Raw genomic sequence first — 23890 nt, 5'->3', positions numbered from 1 at the left:
ACCATTGAAAACATGAAGAAGCTTGAAGGAGACGAAGTGGGTTTCAAAATTTGAAGGATTTGGGTTGGAATTGAAGGTTAAAACGTATTGGGTGTTGTTCCCCACATCAAGGAGAGCCTTCATTTAAATTTTCGTGAAATTCCGAGACAAAAATTTCAAGGGTTTTATTTAGGGTCTTCATCTTGTTCTTGAAGTTTTAAAGAGTATTCAAATCTTTGAGGGGAAGAACATTTGAAAAGAAGGGGTTTGATCCAAAAGGGGAAGAAAGAGAAAGAGTAAAAGTGTTTATTAAAGGGGAAATTACAAAAGGGGCAAGTACTAAAGGACAAGAGCGGGGGTGGGGGTGGCCCGCCAGATTTCAAATTTCAGAGCTTTGAAGGAGTTGCAGAAGGTCAATTGGGCGAGCAAAAGTGTGCATCGCCTAACCAATCAGTGCCTCGCCCTTTAGGCAGGTTGTTCATCGATTTGGTCACCCATTTGAGGGAGCTACTGGAACATTCGGCAGAACCAACCCTTGGTCGCCGAGTCCAATCGACGCATCGCCGAACTACCACCCCTATCGCCGAGTTGCCTTGTCCGTTTGCAGAGTTTGGTGAGTCCATCTTCAAGCTGGCCAGTTGAACTTCAACTTAGGCGAAGAAAACAGGTCATTCAGCGATCGAACACTCTAGTTACTCCTAATCTCATGTTTTAAATTCTTAGTTTCTTTTCTTCTGATTCTGAAATGTTCTTAAGAATCCTAAACCAATTATCAACTCGTAATTACTCTACTTGTTGGCTATCGGTTCTTGAATTATCTTCGTTGTTTGTGCCTTTTATTTTCGTGTTTTTCTCATTTTTATTTCGTAGTTAATTATTGATTCAAGTCCGTTTGTTCAATCGAGTTGTCCGTTCTTCTTCAAACAAGAATCCATTCTGACCTTGAGTTGAAATTGATACCTTGTGATCGGCGGAGTATAAACAATTGTCAACCTTAGTCGCGCCAATTATGAGGCAATTAAAAGGTGCGTAAACAAGAGTGTTTGTGAGTTCTTTACTAACTTGACGTGTTTTCTGCTTGTGAATTGTCTTATTGCAGGTACAATGGAGACCGGAAATGAAACTCAAGCACCTATTGGAGATATTACTTTGGCAACTTTGTTGGAAGTGTTGAACAACGTGAGAGGTGATATAGCAAAGATGGATGGTAGGCTTGCTACTGTGGAAGGTAGAGTCAACTCCAATGACTCCACACCACAAGCTACCTTTCTTGCTTCTACAAGTGGGAATGATCACACTAATTCTCCTACTCACTCCGGGAACCCTCCACCAAGATTTGCACCCAACTTTCAATCAATTGGGTTCAAATAGCCAAAGTTCCAATCGACCGTTCCATTTTCCGCTTAGTCAAGAAGCTCCACCAACTCAAAGCCATCCTTACCAAACACCACTTAACCAAAACATTTCCTACCAAAGACCACAACCACAACCAAATCCCATGAATGAGATGAGGAATGAAGAAGATCAAGGAGGTTATGAGGGTGAAGATGAAGAACCACCATGGAATGAGTCACCAAGGAATCGACCAAGAGGTCAATTGTTGCAAAGTGGACCAAGAGATAGATTGGGTCCAATTCCGTTTGAGAGGAGACAACATGGGAAGCACCCTCAAGGTGGAAATCAATGGGAAGTCAATTGCAATCATGAAGTTGGTCAAGAAGCTAGAAAAGAACATGGTAACCGCTATCAAGGAGGGCATCAAAGGGGTTATCGTTACAATGACCAAGGTGGCCATGGAGGCCGAGATGTTGGCATCAACTCTATCAAAACGAATCTTCCAACATTCAAAGGGGAATGCAATCCCGATGCTTACTTAGAATGGGAGTTAAAATGTGATTGGATTTTCAATGTGAATGAATTGGCGGAGGTCAAAAGTAGTTGCTATGCTATCGCGCAATTCGAGGGGTATGTTGTCACATGGTGGGAGAATATGAAGAGGTATCACTTAGTTGTTCAACAAGGTCATCCTCCACCATGGCCCTAGTTGAAAAGGTTGATGAGAGCTAAGTATGTTCCGAAAAGATACCGCCAAGGATTACTTGCCAAATTGTATAACTTGAGGCAAAGAAGCAAAAGTGTTGAAGCCTATCATGACAAGTTCCAAAACACAGTCATGAAGTTGGAATATAGAGAAATTGAAGAGCATGTCATGATTCGCTTCAAGGTAGGGTTGAACAAAGAGATTTCTTCTAAGATGACCCTTCATAGGTTTGCTACTTTGAATGATGCTTTTGAAGCCGCCCATGAGATAAAACTAGAATTCAAGGAGGAGAAGGTGGCTAAGTACAAGACTTCATCTTCCAAATCTTAGAGCAAGAACAAAGGGGGAGCTCAAACATCGTGGGGTTGGGACAAGGGTTCGGATGTTAAGAAGTCTTATGCGAAGAAGCCCTTCGAAGGAAACACTCCAAAGTACCCGCCTAGAGACAAAGGTATCACTAACCCAACCAAGTTCCCTAAATGTATTCAATGTCACAAATGTAGGGGATGGGGTTATATAATGCGTGAGTGTCCCAATCGACTGATTGCTCTACTTCAAGGAGGAAAAATATATCTTAGTAAATAAATGGAGCCAGAAGAAGGTTGTGAAGAAGATCCTCAAGAAGAGAATGAGTTTGAAGATGAAAAAGATGAGGAACCAAACCTTTGTGTCAAAGAAGGAGAGAGTGTTACTCCTCTATATGTGGTGATACGAGCAATGGTTAGTAAGGCCTTGGATGATCAGAGTCAAAGAGAGAATTTATTTCACTCCAAGTGCTTCATCAAGGATAATGTGTGTTCCTTATTCATTGATAGTGGGAGTTGTGCAAATGTTGCTAGCACTGTATTGGTGGAATTCTTAAAACTTCCTACCACTAAGCATGCTACATCGTACAAACTTCAATGGTTGAGTGAGTGTGGAGAATTGAGAGTGCATCGACAGGTGATGATCAAGTTTAAGATTGGGAAGTATCAAGATGAGGTTCTATGTGATGTGGTCCCAACACAAACTTGTCATATGCTACTCAGGAGACCATGGCAACATGATCGTTCAACCAAACATGATGGGAGAATCAACAAATATTCACTTGTGTTGAATGATCATAAATATGTTCTTCATCCTATGTCCCCCTCTCAAGTCAATGATATATATCAAAGAATGAATGAGTCGAGGGAAAAGAAGAAGTGTGAACAGGAACATATGGAGGCTGAGAGCCAAGAAGAGGAGGAGAGGAGGAAGTTGAAAGGAAAGGCCCAAGTGTTGTTGGCTAATTACAAAGAGATAAGGGATAAAATTGAGTCTAAAAGTTCTTTTATCCTTATCAAACATAGGGATCATGTACTACAAACTAACCAATCCCATTCTTCCCTTCCCAATTCTATTTCCTTTCTTTTGCAGGATTATAAGGATGTCTTTCCAAATGAGATTCCAAGTGAATTACCCCCTCATCGGGGAATTGAGCACCAAATTGACTTCGTGCCAGGATCACAATTGCCAAAAAAGCTGGCTTATCGAAGCAATCTAGAGGACACCAAGAAGCTACAAAGGCAAGTTGAGGAACTTCTCAACAAAGGCTATTCTAGAGAGAGCATGAGTCCACGTGTCGTGTCGATTCTATTGGTTCCAAAGAAAGATAGAGCATGGCGCATATGTGTTGATTGTTGAGCCATCAACAAAATAACGGTAAAGTATTGTCATCCTATCCCTAGGTTAGATGATATGCTTGATGAGTTGAATGGTTGGTTATCATCAAATCCGGATGAACCCCAGTGATGAATGGAAAACCGCCTTCAAGACCAAGTTTGGTCTATATGAATGGTTGGTGATGCCATATGGTCTCACTAATGCTCCTAGTACTTTTATGCGTCTCATGAATCATGCGATGAAACCCTTGAAAGGGAAATTTGTGGTTTTCTATTTTGATGATATTTTGATTTACAGCAAGACCATGCATGATCATGTTGAGCATTTGAGATGTGTGTTTGATGTGCTTAGGAAGGAACAACTTTATGCTAATCTTGATAAGTGTTCATTTTATGTTGATGAAGTTGCCTTCTTAGGTTTTGTTGTGAGTTCAAGAGGGGTTGAAGGTGACGAGTCTAAAATTGATGCTATTAAGAATTGGCCAATTCTGCAATCCATAAGTGATGTTCGAAGCTTTCATGAGCTGGCCAGTTTTTATAGGCGATTTGTCAAATGTTTTAGTACCATTGCAGCCCCTTGCTAGAGGTAATCCGAAAGGATAAACCTTTTAAGTGGGGATAGGAACAAGCCAACGCTTTCGAGGCTTTAAAATCCATGCTTAGTTTCGCTCTTTTATTGCAATTACTTGATTTTGATAAAATGTTTGAAGTGGAATGTGATGCTAGTAAAGTAGGCATTGGAGCCGTCTTAATGCAAGACCAAAAGCCCATTGCTTAGTTTAGTGAAAAGCTAAAAGGTGCTACTTTGAATTATTCTACTTATGATCTTGAGTTGTATGCCTTGATTAGAGCTTTGGGTAATTGGCAACATTACTTGTGGCCCAAAGAATTTGTCATTAGGACTGACCATAAGTCCCTAAAGCATATTTGGACCCAAGGAAAGTTGAACAAGAGTCACGCTAAATGGATTGAATTCCTTGAAACTTTCCCTTATGTAATCCAATACAAAAAAGGAAAGGAAAATGTGGTGGTCGATGCCTTGTCTAGAAAACATGTTTTGATAAATACTTTGTCTTCCAAATTGATTGGCTTTGAATGTTTGAAGGCATTGTATCCCGAGGATCCCGTGTTCGCTCAAATCTTCAAAGATTGTGAGGAATAGGAGAGGGAAAGGTGGATGAGGGATAGGTCTTCTACTCCCTATTCCAAGTTTGATGGTTTCTTGTTCAAAGGCAAGAGGCTTTGTGTGCATGTGAGCTCTTGGAGAGAACTATTTGTGAGGGAGGCACACAATGGGGGTTTAATGGGTCATTTTGGTATTGAGAAAATAAGGGGAATTCTTGAGGAACAATCCTATTGGCCTAAAATGCATAAAGATGTTGTTCGAATTTGTGGTCAATGTGTTGTATGTCGACGTGCTAAGTCACGCCTCCTTCCCCATGGTTTATACACTCCCCTTACCACCCCTCAAAGACCTTGGCTTGATATTTCAATGGACTTTGTTTTGGGTTTGCCAAGGACCAAAAGAGGTAGAGATAACATCTTTATCGTTGTTGATCAATTTTCAAAGATGGCTCATTTCATTCCATGCCATAAATGTGATGATGCTACCAATGTAGTGTCTTTATTTGTTGAGCATGTTGTTAAATTGCATGGAATTCCTCAAACCATTGTGAGTGATAGGGATCCAAAATTCCTTAGTCACTTTTGGAAGGAATTATGGGGTAGACTTAGTACAAAGTTGTTGTTCTCAACTTCGTGTCACCCACAAACTGATGGCCAAACTGAAGTTGTGAATAGAACCTTGGGTTCTATGCTTCGTGCCGTCGTGCAGGGAAAGTTGGCCTCATGGGAGGAACATTTGCCTTTGGTTGAGTTTGCATATAATCGAGTTATTCATAGTACTATTAGCATGACTCCATTTAAAGTAGGTTATGGTTTTAACCCCCTAACCCCTTTAGATCTCACTCCTCTTTCTCAAGATGTTGTGAAGCTTAGATGGGAGTAAGCGAGCTGAAGCTATGCGGAAGCTACATGAAAAGGTGCGACTGCACTTAGAGAAGAAGAACCAAGATGTAACAAAAAGGGCTAACAAGGGCCATAAGAGGATTGTGTTTGAACCGGGTGATTGGGTGTGGGTACACTTTTGCAAGGAGCATTTTCCCACCCTCGTAAGACGAAGCTAATGTCGCGAGGTGATGGACCATTTCCGGTGATTGAGCGGCTCAACGACAATGCCTATAAGGGTGCCCTTCCTCCGGAATATCAAGTGCACAACACTTTCAATGTGTGCGACCTGTCCCCTTTTCCAACTGTTGGTGATGATGATCCGTCGAATTTGAGGACAAATTCTTTTCAAGAAGGAGAGAATGATGCAATACAGATTTCATCTAGGCCATTTACTAGAAGCCAAGCTCAAGACCTTCAAAGGATGCAAGGGTTATTTATGAAGATGGAGGTGCTCGAGATGGTGTTGATGACAAGCAAGGACTTTCATGCCTTGAAGATTGCAGAAGAAGGCACTTTTGGCGAGCAGGGCCCACTTGGCGCATTGCCCAATGGCTTAGGCGATGGTCCCAACTCGCCTAATGCTCTAAAACGTGACCATGGTTGAAGATCACGCAGAGAAGCTCGCCAACCAGGTCAGCGCATCGCCCAACCCACTTGGCGACCCGACCCAGTTCGCCCATTTTCATTTCGGGTTATTTTTGGGCCTTTTATTTTAAAACCTATAAATAGCTAGCTAGGGTTGATTTTAGACGTAGATTATTTTGATATTTAAAACTGAAAACTCATGTTGAGTGTTGAGAGCTTGGTAAGCTTTTGTTGTCTTTTGGTTAGAAACATCGATTGCTCGGATATTGATTCCCTTGAGGTCGTCGTAAGAGTTAGGTGCTATTGTAGGATTAATCGATTGAGGTCTTTGGGTTTAATATACTCATAGGTTGCCTTTGATTTCCTCTTTGTGTGTCTAATTATTTATCCTTTACTTTTCGTCTTTTTTTATTTTCGCATATTATCATCATTTCTCTTGTGAGAATCGTATCATTCTCACGCATGATCTAATGAGCTATCTTATGAGTTATATTTGATTGAGTGTCAAGACATTCTTCCATGAATATGAATTTAAGTCAAGACTTAATAAGAACTCCATGGGAATTAATGCTTAGCTTCGAGTGGATATTGAATATGAGAGGGAAGCTTTTACACTAGTTGAGTTAGGCTTCCCAATGAAAGCATTTACACTAGTTGAGTCCGTCTTTCCAAATCGGTTCCTTCTACGCTAGTTGAGTCCGAGTTCCCAAAGTATATATCTCATGAGATGGAAACCTTCAACCTTAGTTGAGTCCGGGTTGGCAATCTCCTTATCCCATAAACTATGTGCTCTCATAGGTATTTAGCTAGTGGATCCACCTAAGCTAAGAGTATGGTTCTACCTTAGGCAAGTAGGACAACCCCTTTTCGGTATGGGGTAGACACCAGATTCCATGATAAGCTCACATGGTCTATGTCGGTTAAGGATTATTTCCCACTATGACAACAATATGAACAAGAATATGTATTATGCACTATGGTTACTTAAGAAGCTTTACTTACCATGGGTGAGATTATGGGGTCTTATTCATGCATTGCAAAAGTATGCTTTTAGGGTATTTATGATATGTTCCTCTTATGTTATGATGCTCTATGTAATGAATATTCTTATGACTCATGTTTTTCCATTATCTTCAAAATGATGCTTTAACTTAGTAAATTGCATGCATGCCACTAAAATGTCCCTTTTAACATATTTTTGATGTCTTTCTGCATGACTATCATACTTGGAGCATTTTCGTATTACCGCCTACTTTTCCTACATTTTCCCCAAGTGTAGGGTCCGGTTCTCAAGGTGCTAATCATTATGGCTAGAAGCTTGAATTTGCTTATTCTCCTAGATTGTTGGTGAGTCCTTAAGATTCGAGGACAGATGTTAATTCTTAGTAGTTCATTTCTTGTACTTCTTTTTAGACTATGTTGTATGGGTTGTGTCCCTTTTTCTCATTTGAACATTGTAAGTTGAGACTTAGAGTCTAGACTTTCGCTTTGCTTTTATGAAAATTTTAGACTTGAAATGTGTTTTTACTCTTATTGTCCTATTGCTTATGTTATGATATGCTAAGTGGCTTACATGGAGCCTTTTGGGGTTCTATGTGCCTTGTTACATCTAGGGGTACCCCTGGGTCGTGACAGGTTAAGATTAGCATGAATTTTAATCCCTAAACCGATGGGCAAGCAGAGCGTACTATCCAAACTTTGGAAGACATGTTAAGGGCTAGTGTGATTGATTTTAAGGGTAATTGGGATGACCATTTTCCATGGATTGAATTTGCCTGTAATAATAGTTATCACTCGAGTATTAGTATGGCTCCATTTGAGGCTCTTTATGGTAGGAGGTGTTAGTCTCCTATAGGTTGGTTTGAGGTAGGTGAAGTTGCTTTGATAGGTCCCGAGCTAGTTTATGAAGCAATTGAAAAAGCTCAGCTTATTAGAGAGAGGTTGAAAACGACTCAAAGTCAACAAAAGTCATATGTCGATGTTAGAAGAAGGGATCTTGAATTTGATGTCCACGATTGGGTTTACTTGAAAATCTCACCAATGAAGGGTGTAATGAGGTTTCATAAGAAAGGGAAGCTTAGTCCCCGGTATGTAGGCCCACATCAAATTTTGAGAAGTATTGGTAAGGTTGCTTATGAGTTGGACTTGCCAAATGAGTTGGCATCGGTGCATCCGATTTTCCATGTCTTTATGCTTAAGAAATTGGAGATCCGACATTTATAATTCCCCTATAAGGGTTGGGAGTTGATGAAAGTCTCTCTTATGAGGAAGTTTCGGTTGAGATTTTGGACCTACATGTTAAGGGGTTAAGGAATAAAGAAGTTTCTTCCGTAAAAGTATTGTGGAGGAATCATTTAGTTGAGGGTGCTACTTGGGAGGCCGAGGTCGATATGATGTCCCGATATCCTCATCTCTTTCCTTCCACTCCTACTCTAGCTTGAGGTGATGAGTTCCTCTTGTTTTGTTCTATGTTTTGGAGTCATGTATATTTTATGTGTCCCATGATCTCCTTAAGTTATGCACGTTCATGAAAGCTTATGTTTTGAAAGAAAATGAATTATGTTGTTGATTTTCCTCATGTTGTTGTGCATTAAGTATAAGTTGCTTATACGCTTCATGAGATGAATTGTTGAACATGATTTAGTTATGCTTTTTGAGAGCAAGTGGCATATTGGCTCCATGAGATTGTGCTGAGCATGCTCTTGAGCTTGGAGAAGGTTGTTCCTCCTAGAACATGAGAAATGTTGAAATGTTTCATGCATAATGGGTTGTTAGATGTTGTTCCTACTTCCTTTTTGATGCATTTGAGTATGATGAGTTTGGAGTTGATATTTTCTCCTTATTTATGTGAATTGCATGCATAATGGGCTGATATAGTTAGTTCACCCCTCTTATGATGTTTTGAGAATGTCCTAGTTTGGAGTCGATAGTTCCTCCTTGGTTGTATGCATTGCATCGAAGGTTAGGTTGTTAGTTCCTCTCCTACTCTTTTAGAACCAGTTTAGATCTCATTTGAGGACGAATGGCCCCAAGGGAGAGATATTGTAACCCCGTATCCGAAAAAAGGAAATGAACCAGATTTTGGAAAGTTGCAGGTGCCAGCCACGGAGGCCAACCACGGCTCATGGGTTGAACCATGGACCGTAGGTAGGTCCATGGGTTGGTCACCCTGCCAAGGGTGCTAAGGTCAAGGACCACGACCAGACCTATTGACTGTAGGTCAGACCATTGTCTGTGGTCGGGGTCCGTGGTTCGAGACCCCAAGATCCACCTTTTTGACCATGAACCACGGTTCACCAGGATGGACCGTAGGTCAGTCCACAGTCCGTCAACTAGGTCCGTCTGTGATCAGTTGACAGTTATTTTTAGGGGCAGTGGGGTCTTTTTCTAATTAATTAATTCCAACACTATGTCGTTTTACCTATATTTAGAACCTCTATATAAGTCTTTTTTGCCCCAAATGCACCCCCTTTAATTCATTCTTCCAAATTCCCAAAATAAAACCAACTTCTCTCAAATATTCTCTCTCTAGAACTTGAAGAAGAAGAAGAAGATTTCACCTGATCCAAATTCTCCATTGAAGATAGGAAATTGGACTTGAGGTATGATAACTTTCATCCATGGACACCTTCCATCCATGGAGTTCCTTCAAAATTCAAGTTCAAAAGAAAGATAGAAAACCCCATTGTTAGGGTTTGATTCAAAAGTCACGGGTTCCTTTCAAAATTGATTCTAATGGTTGAATTATGTTATTATAAGCAAGAATTTACGATTTCCTATGGTTTTTATGATGTATCCCCGAAAACCCATGAAATTCCCATATTTCTCAATTGTGATCTTATAATGTGGGTCTTTGTTGATGAAAGAGGAATTTTATGAATTGATGCATGAAGTGGTGGAATCATATGAATTATAATGAAATCCATTTCTAATGCTTGATCTTTAGATGTGATGATTTATAGTAGGTTTTGAACCTTGAAAGGGCAAAGTATGAGATTATGCATGTTTTTATGAAATCTAAGTAAATGTTTTAAAGACAGTTGGAGAATAAAGTGTCAATGATTATGATAATGTTGTCGTGTTGATTGAAAGGACATTCTCATGAACACATAATGAACATGATGGGAAAGGTTTTCTCACATAATGAAGATTCTAAGGTTAAAAGGATTTCTCACCTAATTGAATCTAAGATTTACATGTAGACATGGACGGTGAAAGGTTTTCTCACGCATGATCTAATGAGCTATCCTAATGAACTAACTTGGATTGGTTGTCAAGGACATCCTTTCATGAGACATGAGTTAAGTAAGACTTAATAAGTACTTCGTGGGATTTATGCTTAGCACCGAGTGGATATTGAAATAAGATGGAAGCCTTTACGTCAGTTGAGTCCGGGCTTGCATGTATGTCTCATGAGATGGAAACCATTTACGTTAGTTGAGTCTGGGTTTCTAGTAGAAATCTCTGTATCTCATCACTATGTGCCCCCATAGGTTATCTAGCTAGTGGGTCCACCTAAGCTAAGAGTTCATGGTTCTACCTTAGGCAAGTAGGACAACTCTTTCCGGTGTGGGTAACACCAAGTGATCATGTTATAGCTCAAATGGTCTCATGTCGATTAAGGCTTATTCCCACAATACTATTAATGATGAACTAAGACATGCTTAATGAAGTATCTCGTAAGTGTTCAAAGAAGTTAAAGATGATGCTAGTTTGTATTGAATATGATGATTCTGGCTTATGTTTTCCAACTATATCTATAATGATGTTTAAACTTGACAAATTGCATGCTATGAAATGAAATGTCCCTTTGTGCATGTTTTAAATGTTTTTAAGCTTAGTTATCATACTTGATGCATTTTTGTACTAACACATACTTTTGCCTACATTGTTTCCAAATGTAGGGTCCGACAGTCAGGGTCAGTTTTGTAGCTAAGTGTTGATCTAGAGATTTCGAGCTTTGGTGAGTCCTCATGCTTCGAGGACGGAGTTTCATTGTTTAGTTCCTTTCTTTCATGTATTGCTACTTTTGAATATGATGTATGGGCTAGGCCCAATTTCATTCGATATTGTAATAGATGGCTATGGTGAGACAAGTCTCTAGACTTCCGCTTTCGTTTATGAAAAACATTTTAGACTTGAAATGTGTTTTACTCTTATTATTCTTTCTTATGTTATGAGGACTAAGTAGCTTGCATGGAGTCCTTCGGGGTTCTATACGCCATGTTACATCTAGGGGTACCCCTGGGTCGTGACAACAATAATGGAAAATGACTGATTTTCAGGATTGATCTTAATTAAAAGACCAATTGAATGAACTTTGTGAATGCAGGACCTAGTGTGCAAATACAAAAGGTCGGGCGCCAAAAACTCCGCGAATGCGGCACTGAGCCCACAAGTGCAAAGGGCCAGCTACCTTGACCTTCAGGAATACGATGTAAGGCCATGAACGTGATGACCAAGCTCCCCGAGTCTCTGCGAATGCAGTACCAGGCTCGTGAACGCAAAGATTAATATCATTGACTACCCCGAATGCGGTCTGAGGCACACAAACACAGAGAATAAATGGAGGTGCACTAATTTATGCAACACATGTTGATTTACAAGCCTTAAAATCTTTGACAAGGTGCTCGAAATTTTTTGGAACCCCATGCAGGCAAATGAAATATGCTACCCTACCAAATTCTACATTCCAGACTCAACAGAGATGTGAAAACTTTCAACCGAGGTCGTCTCGACAAATTTTTAAACCCAAACTTCATTATAAGCTCGAGATAAGCCCAGAAGCCTTGGGATTCGCACTGAAGGTCTTTCTATACCAAAGTCGACATTTTTGTGTTAACAAAACCATCAAAATTACATTTTGATGTGGTTACCTAAAGTTTATACCGAAGTCAACCGTTCAAGATTCAAAATCTCCAAAACGTGAAAACTTGCACAAAAGCTAAAAGAACGACCAGGTGATCGAGCCATCAATCCAGCAAGTTATAAATGACTTGGAGTTGTTATATGAACACTCTAAATGCTGAAAGGAATGCAATAAAGAGGAAATGACATGGAGGGTCATTAAGTCAATAATAAGTTTAATGACATAGAGGGTCATTAAATTAATAATAATTCACTTCGGACAACAATAATGGGGGGGGGGGGGAATAATTACCTGTAAAGTTGTAATGCTAAAGTAAGTTTCGTGGAGAAGTTCAGGGAGATTTTATGTATTTACTCTTAGTTCCTTGATATTGCCACCCATTAGCAGTCTTATTCTCCCGATATACTGTACCATGTCATATACACCTCATATAACCATGCTATGCCATATTATGTATATTATGCAAGAAAAAAAAGAGGGCCTCACACCCACAACTATCTAATACCTCTAATCAAACACCAGATAATATCCTAAGATTATTATATCTCATACCTCACACCAATGACTCCTAAGGGTATAAAAGTCATTTAATATTTAAAGGTTATTTTTGTCAATCAACATTTATATTCATATTTGAATATATATATAATATATATATATATATATTTTTTTTTTTTATTTATATTTATATATAAGATAGATGAACGCAATATTTGGCTTAAATAAATTACTTATATGGTGTGATTATTTCTTTTTTTAAAAAAACAAAATAACATAGGGAGGATGTATTTGAGAACAATGTCCAAACAAGGTGTTGAGAAATTGGGCATTTTCCGTTTTAAAAAAGAAAAACTGATGAAACGATGGACGGCGAAGGCACCTAGTGTGAGCCGGCCGGCGTGCAAAAGTTGGGGTGGATAGAAGCGTGGGAGAGTCGTGGGGGGCGTAGGTTAAGGAAAAGGTGCTATATTACGCCCAGTGGCCCTTATAATATAACCTAGAAGAGATAGAGAGGAGTGGAAGGAATTAGGTTTTTGAATTTTGTGGAATTGTGATGGATGATATACCTGAATGGCTTAAAGGGTTGCCCCTCGCACCTGAATTTCGACCTACTGATACTGAATTTGCTGACCCCATTGCCTATATATCAAAAATTGAGAAGGAAGCTAGTGCTTTTGGTATATGTAAGGTCATTCCGCCATTGCCTAAACCTTCAAAGAAGTATGTCCTTCATAACTTGAACAACTCTCTATCAAAGTGCCCCGACCTCAATTCTGCTGGTGCCCCTGTTTTTACCACCCGACATCAGGAATTGGGTCATACTGAAAAGAAGAAATTCCCATTTGGAGCTCAGAAGCAAGTCTGGCAAAGTGGACAACTTTATACACTAGACCAGTTCGAAACCAAGTCCAAGAACTTTGCCAGGACTCAATTCGGCATCGTTAAGGACATTTCTCCCTTCCTTGTCGAGGCAATGTTTTGGAAAACTGCTTTTGACCACCCTATCTACGTCGAGTATGCAAATGATGTGCCTGGTTCTGCCTTTGGGGAGCCAGAGGGGAATTTTTGCAGGACAAAAAGACCACGTAACAGGAAAATTCTTGATAGAAGAAGTTTGAGTACTAGTGTGGACAAAGGTCGGTCTCATCATAGTGTAGAGACACCATCCTCTACTTTGTTAACCCCTTTATCAAACTCATCTCCTTTTAGGCCAAAAGGTTGTAGTAATGCTGCTGAAATGGAAGGTAGTGCTGGTTGGAAGCTTGCAAACAGTCCTTGGAATTTGCAAGTAATTGCGCGGTCGCCTGGCTCACTCACTCGCTTCATGCCAGATGATATCCCTGGTGTTACTTCACCAATGGTCTATATAGGGATGCTGTTTAGCTGGTTTGCTTGGCATGTTGAGGATCATGAGCTTCACAGTCTAAATTTTCTTCATACAGGATCCCCTAAGACTTGGTATGCAGTGCCAGGAGATTATGCATTTAGTTTTGAAGAAGTCATTCGTTGTCATGCTTATGGAAAAACTACTGATCGATTAGGTATGAATATATACTTTTTTGTCAACAACAATGTGATGAAATTTACAAAAGAAAAAAAAAGAATGAAAGGCATATTTTATTTTTTTCCACGACATCTTCTTTAGCTTCATGAAATGTTCTAACTCTTATTTTTTATCATCTTACAAAAGACGGAAAGAACTAGTGCTCTTTGGCAGTTATTTCATAATTGGTAATCACAGGTTGTGCTGATACTTTTCTTTTACCTAATAATTGTCCTTTGTCCATTACTCTATTGCTATTGCCAATGGAAAGAAATCGTGAAATGTATGGTGGATAGTCACAGTATAATGCCCATTGCTCTCAGAATTGGATATTTTTAAGCCATGAAAGCTTGTTCTCTGCCGCATTGCACTTCTTTCAGGGATAAGCCTTCGAGATGTTTTTTTTTAAATGGTTGATAACTTCATTTACAAATAACTTAACGTTTAGCTTCCAAACCCCATGCGATTAGCTAGAGAAGTAGTTATATCCTGTTTATTATGAAGAAACAACAAATAGTAGGAAGGTATTCAGAATTAGGACATATTTCTTCCAATCAGTTTTTTTGTTTTGTTGTTGGTTTTAAATGATGTTTGACATCCAGTAGAGTGTCTCTCCCATCTTTAAGAATACCTCCCATCTATGTTCATTGACTGAGAAAATTCCAGTCAGCAGCTCCTTAACACCATCACTAATTGTTGAGTATCTTGTCAATTTTAGGTGTATGAGTTGTTTTTCACTACCATATCATCCCTTATTTAGTGCAATTGGAGAAAACCTTGTTGAGTTGTTTCCTTTCTTTTCTTTCGTAGCTTGACATGTCTCTTCTATTTTTCTCCCTTCTTCGGAAACTATGATACTAGAAACTTAATTTAGGATATGATCCTACAAATCAACTTACACTAGTATTTAACTCAAAGCTATTCTGATTGCTACTTGAAATATTTGTTAATTTATTAAATTAAAATAAATTTGGGTCATAAAGCTTTGAAATTCCCAAGTGGAAAAGCCAAAGCCACTTATACTGAACAACATGCCATATACCTGACTTTTGGGCATTCCTTCTTTTAAGGATTTTTAAAGATCCCTTTTAAAAGTTGTGTCTCCCCTTAGGTGAACTACTTAAACTAACATAAGAAAAACTTTGATTTCCGCAAAAAACCAAACAAGTTAACCTATCCAAAGAAAAAACTACTCAACTAATCATCAAGGAACCAATTAGCACTTAATGAGACTTTTCCCAAATCAATATTAGTAATTAGGTGGAAAAGGTGATATTCACATGTAGGCTATGGTGTAAACTGTAGAATATTGGAGTCAAATGGTTGATGCTTGAATCTGACGGTGGCATGCTATTGGGTGCAAAGTAAGAGCTGAGAAGAGGAACATAGATAGTGGTTTTGATACTCACTTGGACAATATGAAATAAGAAGAGCATTCTAAAGAGTTGAAACTCTCTTTGTTAAATTAGTGGGACTTCCTATTTTTTATACTTTGGGAGTAAGTAGGATAATTCAGTCAGTATAGACGGCAAAATGATCTTTGTAAAGAATGATGTATTTATTTGACATTTTGTACCTACATATAGTGTACATTTTGAATGTGAAATTTCCCTTACTGCATCAATATAATGTTTGTTTCTCATTGGAGCAAAGGCGTAGCAGATTTTGAGGTGGTTTAATGTTCAGTGTAAAGATTGTCCAAGTTATTATAAAGATTCAAAATACTGATTATTTGGTGGAATGGATACAAAGGATTCATATAAAAGATGTCTCCTACTGGTTTTAGGTTAGTTGATGACAATGAGGTAAATATAGATGCAGAAATGTAAGCTATTTTAAAATCCTATGTGATATCTGTGTTCAAAAGTTAAAAGCACAAAAAAGGCTCTACAATCAGCTGGGGTTTAAAGCGCAAAGCACAAATAAAACATGAGCTTAAATGAAAAAAGTCACAACAGATAGGAAGTATACAAACATATATGTTTAGTTCAAGGATAATAACTATAAATATGAATAACAAATATATGGAAAAAAATTTGTATTTTTTAAGGATAAAGTGAAATATCAATTGTTTAGTGTCGCCTTTTCAGGAAACACTCGTCTCTTTCACACGGAAAAGTTTGTCTTAGAGCCTTGCTGACGCACTCATTAAGCGCGGCAAATTGCTCAACATGTCTTGAGCCTCACTTCAGGGCTTAAGCGCACCTTTGACAACACTGTTTAATATGTGATAAGGTATTCTATTTTAGGAAAATGAATAATGACTTAGTGTGGCTCTAAATAGGAAGCTGAAAGCATGACATTTTGTTTGAGCAGAGGCAAGAAGATAATGGGCATCCGAAGAATCCAATTGTGTGTTTCCCTTTTAATTGCCTCAAGAGCTTCTTGCCATAAGCTTTTCGTTTTGGCTGCAATCCAATTGTGCTCAATCTTCTACTCTTTTGTAAATTCATAAAAAATGGAATTTTGCTTGTTGGTTTTCTTTTCTTTGATATTTCCTTTTACTGGTTCTCCTATCTGGGAGTCCAAATACCACCAAACTTTTTCCTCTAGTTTGTTGTCTCTGTATATTCACATCTTATTGATAAGGCAGGAAGACTTTGTTGTAAGATTATATACCTCCAACCATGAAATTGGATGTCTGGGTGAACAAGGGAGCTAAGTGTGAAGATGTTACTTTTGGGTTCTTGCGTAGTAGGTGGACCTTTTACCATATCAATTAAGAAAATTACCTCTCATGTTTTGTAAATTGGAGTAACCATTCCATCAGGGAGAAGCAAAAGTCATATTGCCTTGAATGATATACAATTACATCTTGCACTTATTGCTTAAAACATTTTATATCACTTTTTGGCAGTGGTGTTCAATTTGTATATGTTTAGGGGTGGTATGCTGGCAGTTATGAGATATGACCCATGGTAGGAAGTTTACATGCATTTGCAGTCTAATTATCTCTTCATAAGTTAGAAAGTAAATAATCTAATGAAGAGTATGAATTTCTTGTGTGGTCTGTGGAAAGAAATATGATCTGCTTCTTTATGGGGTTTTGGAACCTGTCTTCACTAAGTGAACGGTTGAACCTAAAACCAAAACACCGATTGAAAAATCAGAAGTGTAAATAATGACCCTTGCATGATCTGTATTTATCCCTCTTGTTAAAATATCAGCAATTCTTTGTTTGAGTTGGATGTATTCCCCCTCCTTATTTTTAAAGATTCCCTTTATCAATGGGGTGATGAAAATTTCAGATTTCTCTCAAAAAACGAAGTCTGTTTAATTTGATCTATTTCTTGGAAGTGCCTTCAGAAGTGATCATGTTGTTGAGTTAAACAATTTCCATAGGCCTGCCAATTTTCACTTATCAATGTAGATCTTTGGCTTCAGTCATCTGGCAACTCGCTTATTGACTCTTAAATGGAGATATTTTGGAGTTTTTCTCTGAAATATTTCGTGTTCTCCGATTCAATAAATATAATATTTGATCTCCAGCTGCTCTTGCGCTATTGGGCGAGAAGACCACTCTTTTATCACCTGAAGTTCTGGTAGCATCAGGCATCCCCTGCTGCAGGTGGTTTCCGTTTGTCTGATCCCATTTAACTTTGTTTTTCTCTTGGTTATTTCCTGATACTAAAATGGAGGTTTCCTTTGCCGTTCCTAACTTATCAAATTTTTTGCAGTCATTCTAATGTATGTGCTCTTTTTAATTTGCTTAGGTTGGTACAGAATCCTGGTGAATTTGTTGTAACTTTCCCAAGGGCCTACCATGTAGGTTTCAGCCATGGTAATTGCTTCTGATCTTCTATTAAAGATGTTGTTATTGTGATGAACTTCAACAATTAATGCAGATATAGCTTCTTTTTATTTTATTTTATTGTCATCTTTCTCCGTGATAAGTTGACTAAGTTTTTTCCCCCTTTTGTCTCGGATATGAATATATATATGTTTCTTTCTGTTTTGACATTTAAGTTTTTCCTTCTACTCCACATCAGAGATCTTCAATCCATCATTAGCAGCTCTCTCTATCTATAAATGATGCGGAAACAGAAATCTTCTTAGGCTTAAGAACATACGGTTCTCTATGGAGGTCCTAAGGTGATGGTGAGGAGCTGAGGGCCCAATGAGATGAGCTATTCATGGGAGGGTGATCCTAGTCTTAGACTGGTGAAGGAGCTAAGACCGTTGAATGATGATATAAAGATTTTGAAGTGAGTGGTAGTTGGTAAACAAAACAAATAAAATCGTCTCTCTTCAAGGTACTAGTTGCATTGCAGAAGAAAGAAGATAAGCATGATCCCGATGAAGAAGGTGTGTCACGACCCAAACTACCCCCTAGACGTGACATGACAAATAGGACACCGAGAGGCCCTAAACAATCCACTTGACATGAATATGACACTATGAATCACAATAACACTATGAAATGAGTCATAAGCTAAAGCAAGTCTAAATCATAATATCTCAACCTAGGAGAATATGAAAACAAGACTGAAATAATGCGGAAAACATAATAAGTCTGACATAAGCCTCAAGTATCCATAATGTGGTTAGGAAAAATACCTAAACCACGAACAACATTTGAAAACTGAAATGACATAAGGAAAGGAAATGATAAAGTGTGATCTCGTCCTCGAACCATGAGGACTCACCACTAGCAACCAAAGCTGAGCAAACCAATCCAGCCACGGCCAGATGGAGGAATGTCAAACCTTATATTATGAAACAATATAAGCACAAGAGAATATGCGTCAATACTTTGAATGTATTGAGTAAAAGGAAGATGCATAAAACATAAACGTGATAATGTGAATAGTTCAAAACATGCTAATGCATGACTAAGCAAAACAAGTCAAAGCTTAATAAACTAAATCATAAATCATGGGACAAGATCAATGCAACATTTGAAAATCATGTGGAAACTTAATCATAATCATTGAGGAAGTCATAAAACCTTTGGAGAAAAGCATAGTTCTTTGTGGGATGTTTACCATTAACCAACATAGATCATGTGAGCTATAACATGGAATCCAGTGTCTTTCCCACACCGAAAAGAGATGTCCTACTTTGCCAAGCTAAGGACCATAAACTTCTAACTTAGATGGATCCACTAGCTAATGTCTTTCTAAGACAAGTCCTACGGGGGCACGTAGTTATGAGACAAAGAAATTGTTACTAGAGACTCGACCTCTACTAACGGAAAAGCCTCTATCTCAAAGTCCTCTCGGTGATAAGTAAAATCCCAATGGAAAATAGGCATAATCATATCATAGTCATAATATTGGGAGATCCAAAGACTAGTAGATTTCTTTGGAATCCTTGAACAATTCAAAGGAACCTCTACCTCCCAAGATGGATTGTTTTGGAATCATAACTGCAACGGAAATTTTAGTGTGAAGGAAGCTCACAAAAAGTTGAACTCTTTCACCCATCAGGTTACTGGCTGGCCATGGAAACTTATCCGAAAAGTTAAAATACCTCCTAAAGTGTCCTACTTCACTTGGCTACTAGCAAAGCAGGCTGTTTTGACTCATGAGAACCTCATGAAAAGGGGTATCCAACTGAGTCCTAGGTGTTTCCTGTGTGGAGAAGAGGCTGAAACAGTCAATCACCTCTTTCTTCACTGTAGGATCACTAATATTTTGTGGAGCATTTTCATCAATTCGAAGGGCCTACTTTGGGTGATGCCAAGATATATATTGTCCAGGCCCTGAAGATATGGAGTAGCTTTGCCTACATTTCTGGTCATAAAGAAAGATGGAAGATCATCCCCACCTGTATTTGGTGGTCTGTGTGGAAAGAGAGGAACCTCAGATGCTTCCAGAACAAAAGTAACAGCATCCAGAAGATGAAGATGAAGATAAAGATGAATTGCTTGGTTTTATTTCATTTTTGGTGTAAACAGGAGTATATGGATGATCTAGAATCAGTAATGAATGCTTTAGGCACCTTGTAATTTTTGTTATTTAGGATTGAAGATCTTCCTGCTACTCTCCTTTTATTTGTAATTAGTAAACCTCAGTTTGATTTTTTGGAATATAATACAAGACTGTTACCTTCTCAAAAAAATATTTGGAAAGGTAAAATCTAGTTATACGAATCCAATCATAAGCTTAATATCATAGAATAGCTCCTTTCAAAACAATGATTTCACAACTTGTTCATGAAGACACTTATCTAAGCATTGAAATCATGATCATCTTTCATAATGAGAATACTTCAATTAGGAAGCAACCTTTCATAAAACATTTGATATTTCATCTAAAAACATCCTCTATTGATGAACTCCTCAATTTCATGATGCATGCATAATTTTATAATGGCTTAAGTCATACACAGCCCCTTAAAGTTGTCTGCATATTTCACTTGAACACCTCAACCAAGTCTTGTACCTATTGAACACCTCTAGTACTTAGGATTGACACCTATTTGACATTTTTTTGACAGTCAGCCAAAAATATTAAGTGTGTGAGACACACTCGCTATGACATGACACTATGACAAATTAAGTTATGACATGTGTCAGTGGGATCCAAAAAATTGTTAAAAAATATAAATCAATGAGTGAAAAAAATATTTTAAATAATAAAAAATAAAGTTAATTTTTTGTAATCCCTACACAATTCCCCCACCCACCAAACCTTTTCCCTGCAACCCATAAGAATCAGCCCCCCACCGTCTCTTTCTCTTTTTGTTTTCTGTTCTTCTTTATCATAGATTAACAATGGCAAATAGATTCAATTTTTTTTTTGATAGTTACCATTGTTACTAAACCCACCCAAATTCTTCCCTACTACCTATCAGAACACTACTTTCCTTTTTTTTTTTTCTAATCTTCTAAATCAACAATGACAAATATATATTCAATGGTGATAGAGGATGTGAATAAGTGACTGTAGAAATAATAATAATAAGAAGAAAAGGGATATAGCGTTGAAGAAAAAAAAACACGAAAGTGTCTATGTAAATGGTAGAGGTGATGGTAGTTGTTGCTTAATAGAAGAGGAAGAAATGGATGTATTGGCTGCCATAATAACAAATCTGAAAAAATAATATGATAATGATGGTAAAGGAAGAGCAAAAAACGAGGAAGAAGAAGAAGGGTGTTTATGGCAACAATGGCGGATGCGAGTGCTAAGGTGGAGAAGTGATGGCAACAAGTCCAATGAAGAAGAAAGAGGTTTTTAAGTTCAAAAAGTGTCTAATTTAATTCTTTCACGCGCTTGTTATTCGTGAATTACACCCAAAATGCCACGTAAGTAAAAAATGCTCAACTGGTATCAATTCGAAGTACTAGAGGTGTTCAATAGGTATAAGTCTTAGTTGAGCTGTTCAAGTGAAATATGTGGACAACTCTAAGGGGTTGTGTATGAATTAAGCCTTTTATAATCATAGTTCATAATCATAGCATAGACATATAGCATGGGTTCATATGAAATTCATAAGAAAACATGTAATTGAATCAAACCATGCATAATAAGATCAAATATATATAATTGAATCATAATTAATTGAACTCATGGAGAATCACATGAAACCCTAGAAAATTGGGTAGAATTCTAAAGAGAGTTTATTTTGGGACTCAATAGATGAAAAGGATCCATGGATGATGTTCCCACATACCTTGGGTAATCAAAGCCCTAGAGATTGAAGAAGAAACCTTGAAGAGACCTAGCTTTTCCTTGAGAGCCTTGAGAGAGAATTGGAGAAGATGAACTTAGGGAATTTAGGGGTTTTGAGTGAATGGAAGGGAATAGGTAGATTTTGAAGAGTAAAATCAGTTTTAAGACTTAGTTATAGGATCAAAACGACATTAGTAAAGATGTAGAAAGGATAGTAAAAGACCCAAATGACCCTGACTTAAAACTACCGGAGGGACTCTACGAATCGACTTATGGTTCATAAAATCTTCTACGAACCGTCCTGGTCGTCCTTAGATGGAGTTACTGGAGACCAATTGGTGATCAACTTCCACAAGACCCTTCCTATGGATTGTGGAACTTTCTATGGCCCATAGGCCCTCTTCATAGAACCCCATGACCAAAAACCCTTCAAGTCCAAAATACTTCCCACGAGTCTGATCTACGGCTTGTGTAACCTTCTACGGGCCGTACAAACCTTCCATGGAATTAGAGGTACCAAAAACACCAATTCTGGAATCACCTTTATGGACACTTCCTATGGCCCGTCAACTCTTCTGCGAGCTGTCCTGTTGGTCCATAGGAACTTCTTCTAGGACTTGACATTTTCTAACTTTTCACAACTCATTCCATGACTGCCCTCTATGGACCGTAGATAGACCCGTACAACTGGCACTAACAATTTTTTCTGCAACTTTCTTTCCAAACTCAACTTATCAATTTCTGAGTTACAAGGTGCGTCCCTATTGGATTAATTTGGATGTGTGCAAGTTTACCTAAAAACCAAAACTGCAAATAAAAAAAGTGGGGTACTAATAGACAATTTTGAATTAGTATTGGTTGCACAAGAATGGAGCAAAAGTCTCAAATTAGTTGGCTATGGAAGGGGACAAACACCATGCTTTTCATTAAAGGCAAGTGCTGAAGAAGTTATAGTTTCATAAAGAGGCTTCACATCAAATAGCAGTGACTTCTGCATGTGAATTAAAATCTGTGAAGAGATCTTGGTGTTGTAAGGTAAGTTTTATGACGAGGAAGAACAATGTCAAAAGGTTCAATTTCAAGAAAATCAAAGATTGCATTCTTCTAGCCTCTTTACTCAAACTATCAACATTCCATCCAAAGGTGTTCAAACCAAAAATAGCATTTGAGTAAAATTGAAAAAAGCTATTTAGAGAAGACGAGAGGAGGAACAACTCCACTTCTTCTTCTTGCATGAATTAGAAATTCACGTTGTTGAAGGAAATTCACAAGATATTTAAAGACATTCAGAGTGTCAAGGAAAAAATATTTAACATCCATCTTGTCTATATGTTATAGAAAATATGAAGAAAGTGATCGTTATGATGAAAGAGGAGAAGTTTCATAGGTACAAGAGATACTCCAAGTGTTGGGGGGGGGGGGTATGTATGTTAGTGGAGAGATAGGATTTGGAAAGAATTTTGAGGAAGATGAGGTGGTAAAAGCCCATGAGTCGGATCGGTTCACTATAGCTTTTTCAACAATTATGGGAGGTGGTGAGTAGAGAGGTCATGGAATTAATAATTTATTTCCATTTAAAAAATAGCCTTCAATTTTTTTTTTTGATGAAGTAAGTTGTTTCAATAACAGTATAAAGAAGATGCAAAGAGTACAAAAGTAGATATGCTAGCTCCATTACGTGATAAAAGTTAAGATTCGGGAGCCAACCACAAAATATAAAAAACTAGAGGAGTCTTAAACATGACTATGGATGGTCTAGAGTTAAAGAGCCAACAAAATCTAAGAAAGCAATAGACTTACTCAGATATGACCGATGACAACTTAATAATTCTTAACTAAAAAACGCAAAGGTTACTTTTATAAGTTCACCCAATCAAACATACACCAAAGGAATATAATTTATGTCTCTCACATCCCATCTTCAATTCTAAGAGGCTAGGAAAAACTAATGGATAACTTTATGAGATGGAGCCAATGGAAACTAGAAGTATGGTTGGTATGATGAGATGGAGAGGGTGATGCTATCAAAGGGAGAATGAGGTTTTGGCATATGCATATTCTACATTCATAGACTTCTTGAAAACGTGATTATACATATTTGCA

At 38.0% G+C, this 23890-nt stretch overlaps 2 protein-coding genes across 3 annotated transcripts in view; both read left to right on the top strand.

The window, feature by feature from the left end:
• Positions 1–2605: 2605 nt before the first annotated feature.
• LOC125856000 (uncharacterized) lies at positions 2606–3685 on the top strand. Its single transcript, XM_049535613.1, has one exon. The coding sequence runs from the start codon at positions 2606–2608 to the stop codon at positions 3683–3685; it is 1080 nt and encodes a 359-aa protein (XP_049391570.1).
• A 9247-nt stretch (positions 3686–12932) lies between these two features.
• LOC125854870 (probable lysine-specific demethylase ELF6) overlaps positions 12933–23890 on the top strand; it is a 31170-nt gene continuing 20212 nt past the window's right edge. The window contains exons 1-3 of one of the 2 annotated variants that reach the window (XM_049534457.1): positions 12933–14169; positions 17661–17739; positions 17885–17952. In XM_049534457.1, the coding sequence (XP_049390414.1) occupies positions 13182–14169; positions 17661–17739; positions 17885–17952 (1135 nt within the window). In that variant the 5' untranslated portion in view covers positions 12933–13181. The remainder of the gene's footprint in view (positions 14170–17660; positions 17740–17884; positions 17953–23890) is intronic. The other variant, XM_049534456.1, reaches the window with a different exon arrangement.

This window comes from Solanum stenotomum, chromosome 2, assembly GCF_019186545.1.
Source record: "Solanum stenotomum isolate F172 chromosome 2, ASM1918654v1, whole genome shotgun sequence".
NCBI lineage: Eukaryota > Viridiplantae > Streptophyta > Magnoliopsida > Solanales > Solanaceae > Solanum > Solanum stenotomum.
Note: the sequence above shows the minus strand (reverse complement) of the source record. Positions and strands in the feature narration are given on the sequence as shown.

Bases quoted from the DNA above. Each gene is read 5' to 3' on its own strand.
- LOC125856000 (XM_049535613.1), top strand. From the start codon at position 2,606: ATGGAGCCAGAAGAAGGTTGTGAAGAAGATCCTCAAGAAGAGAATGAG.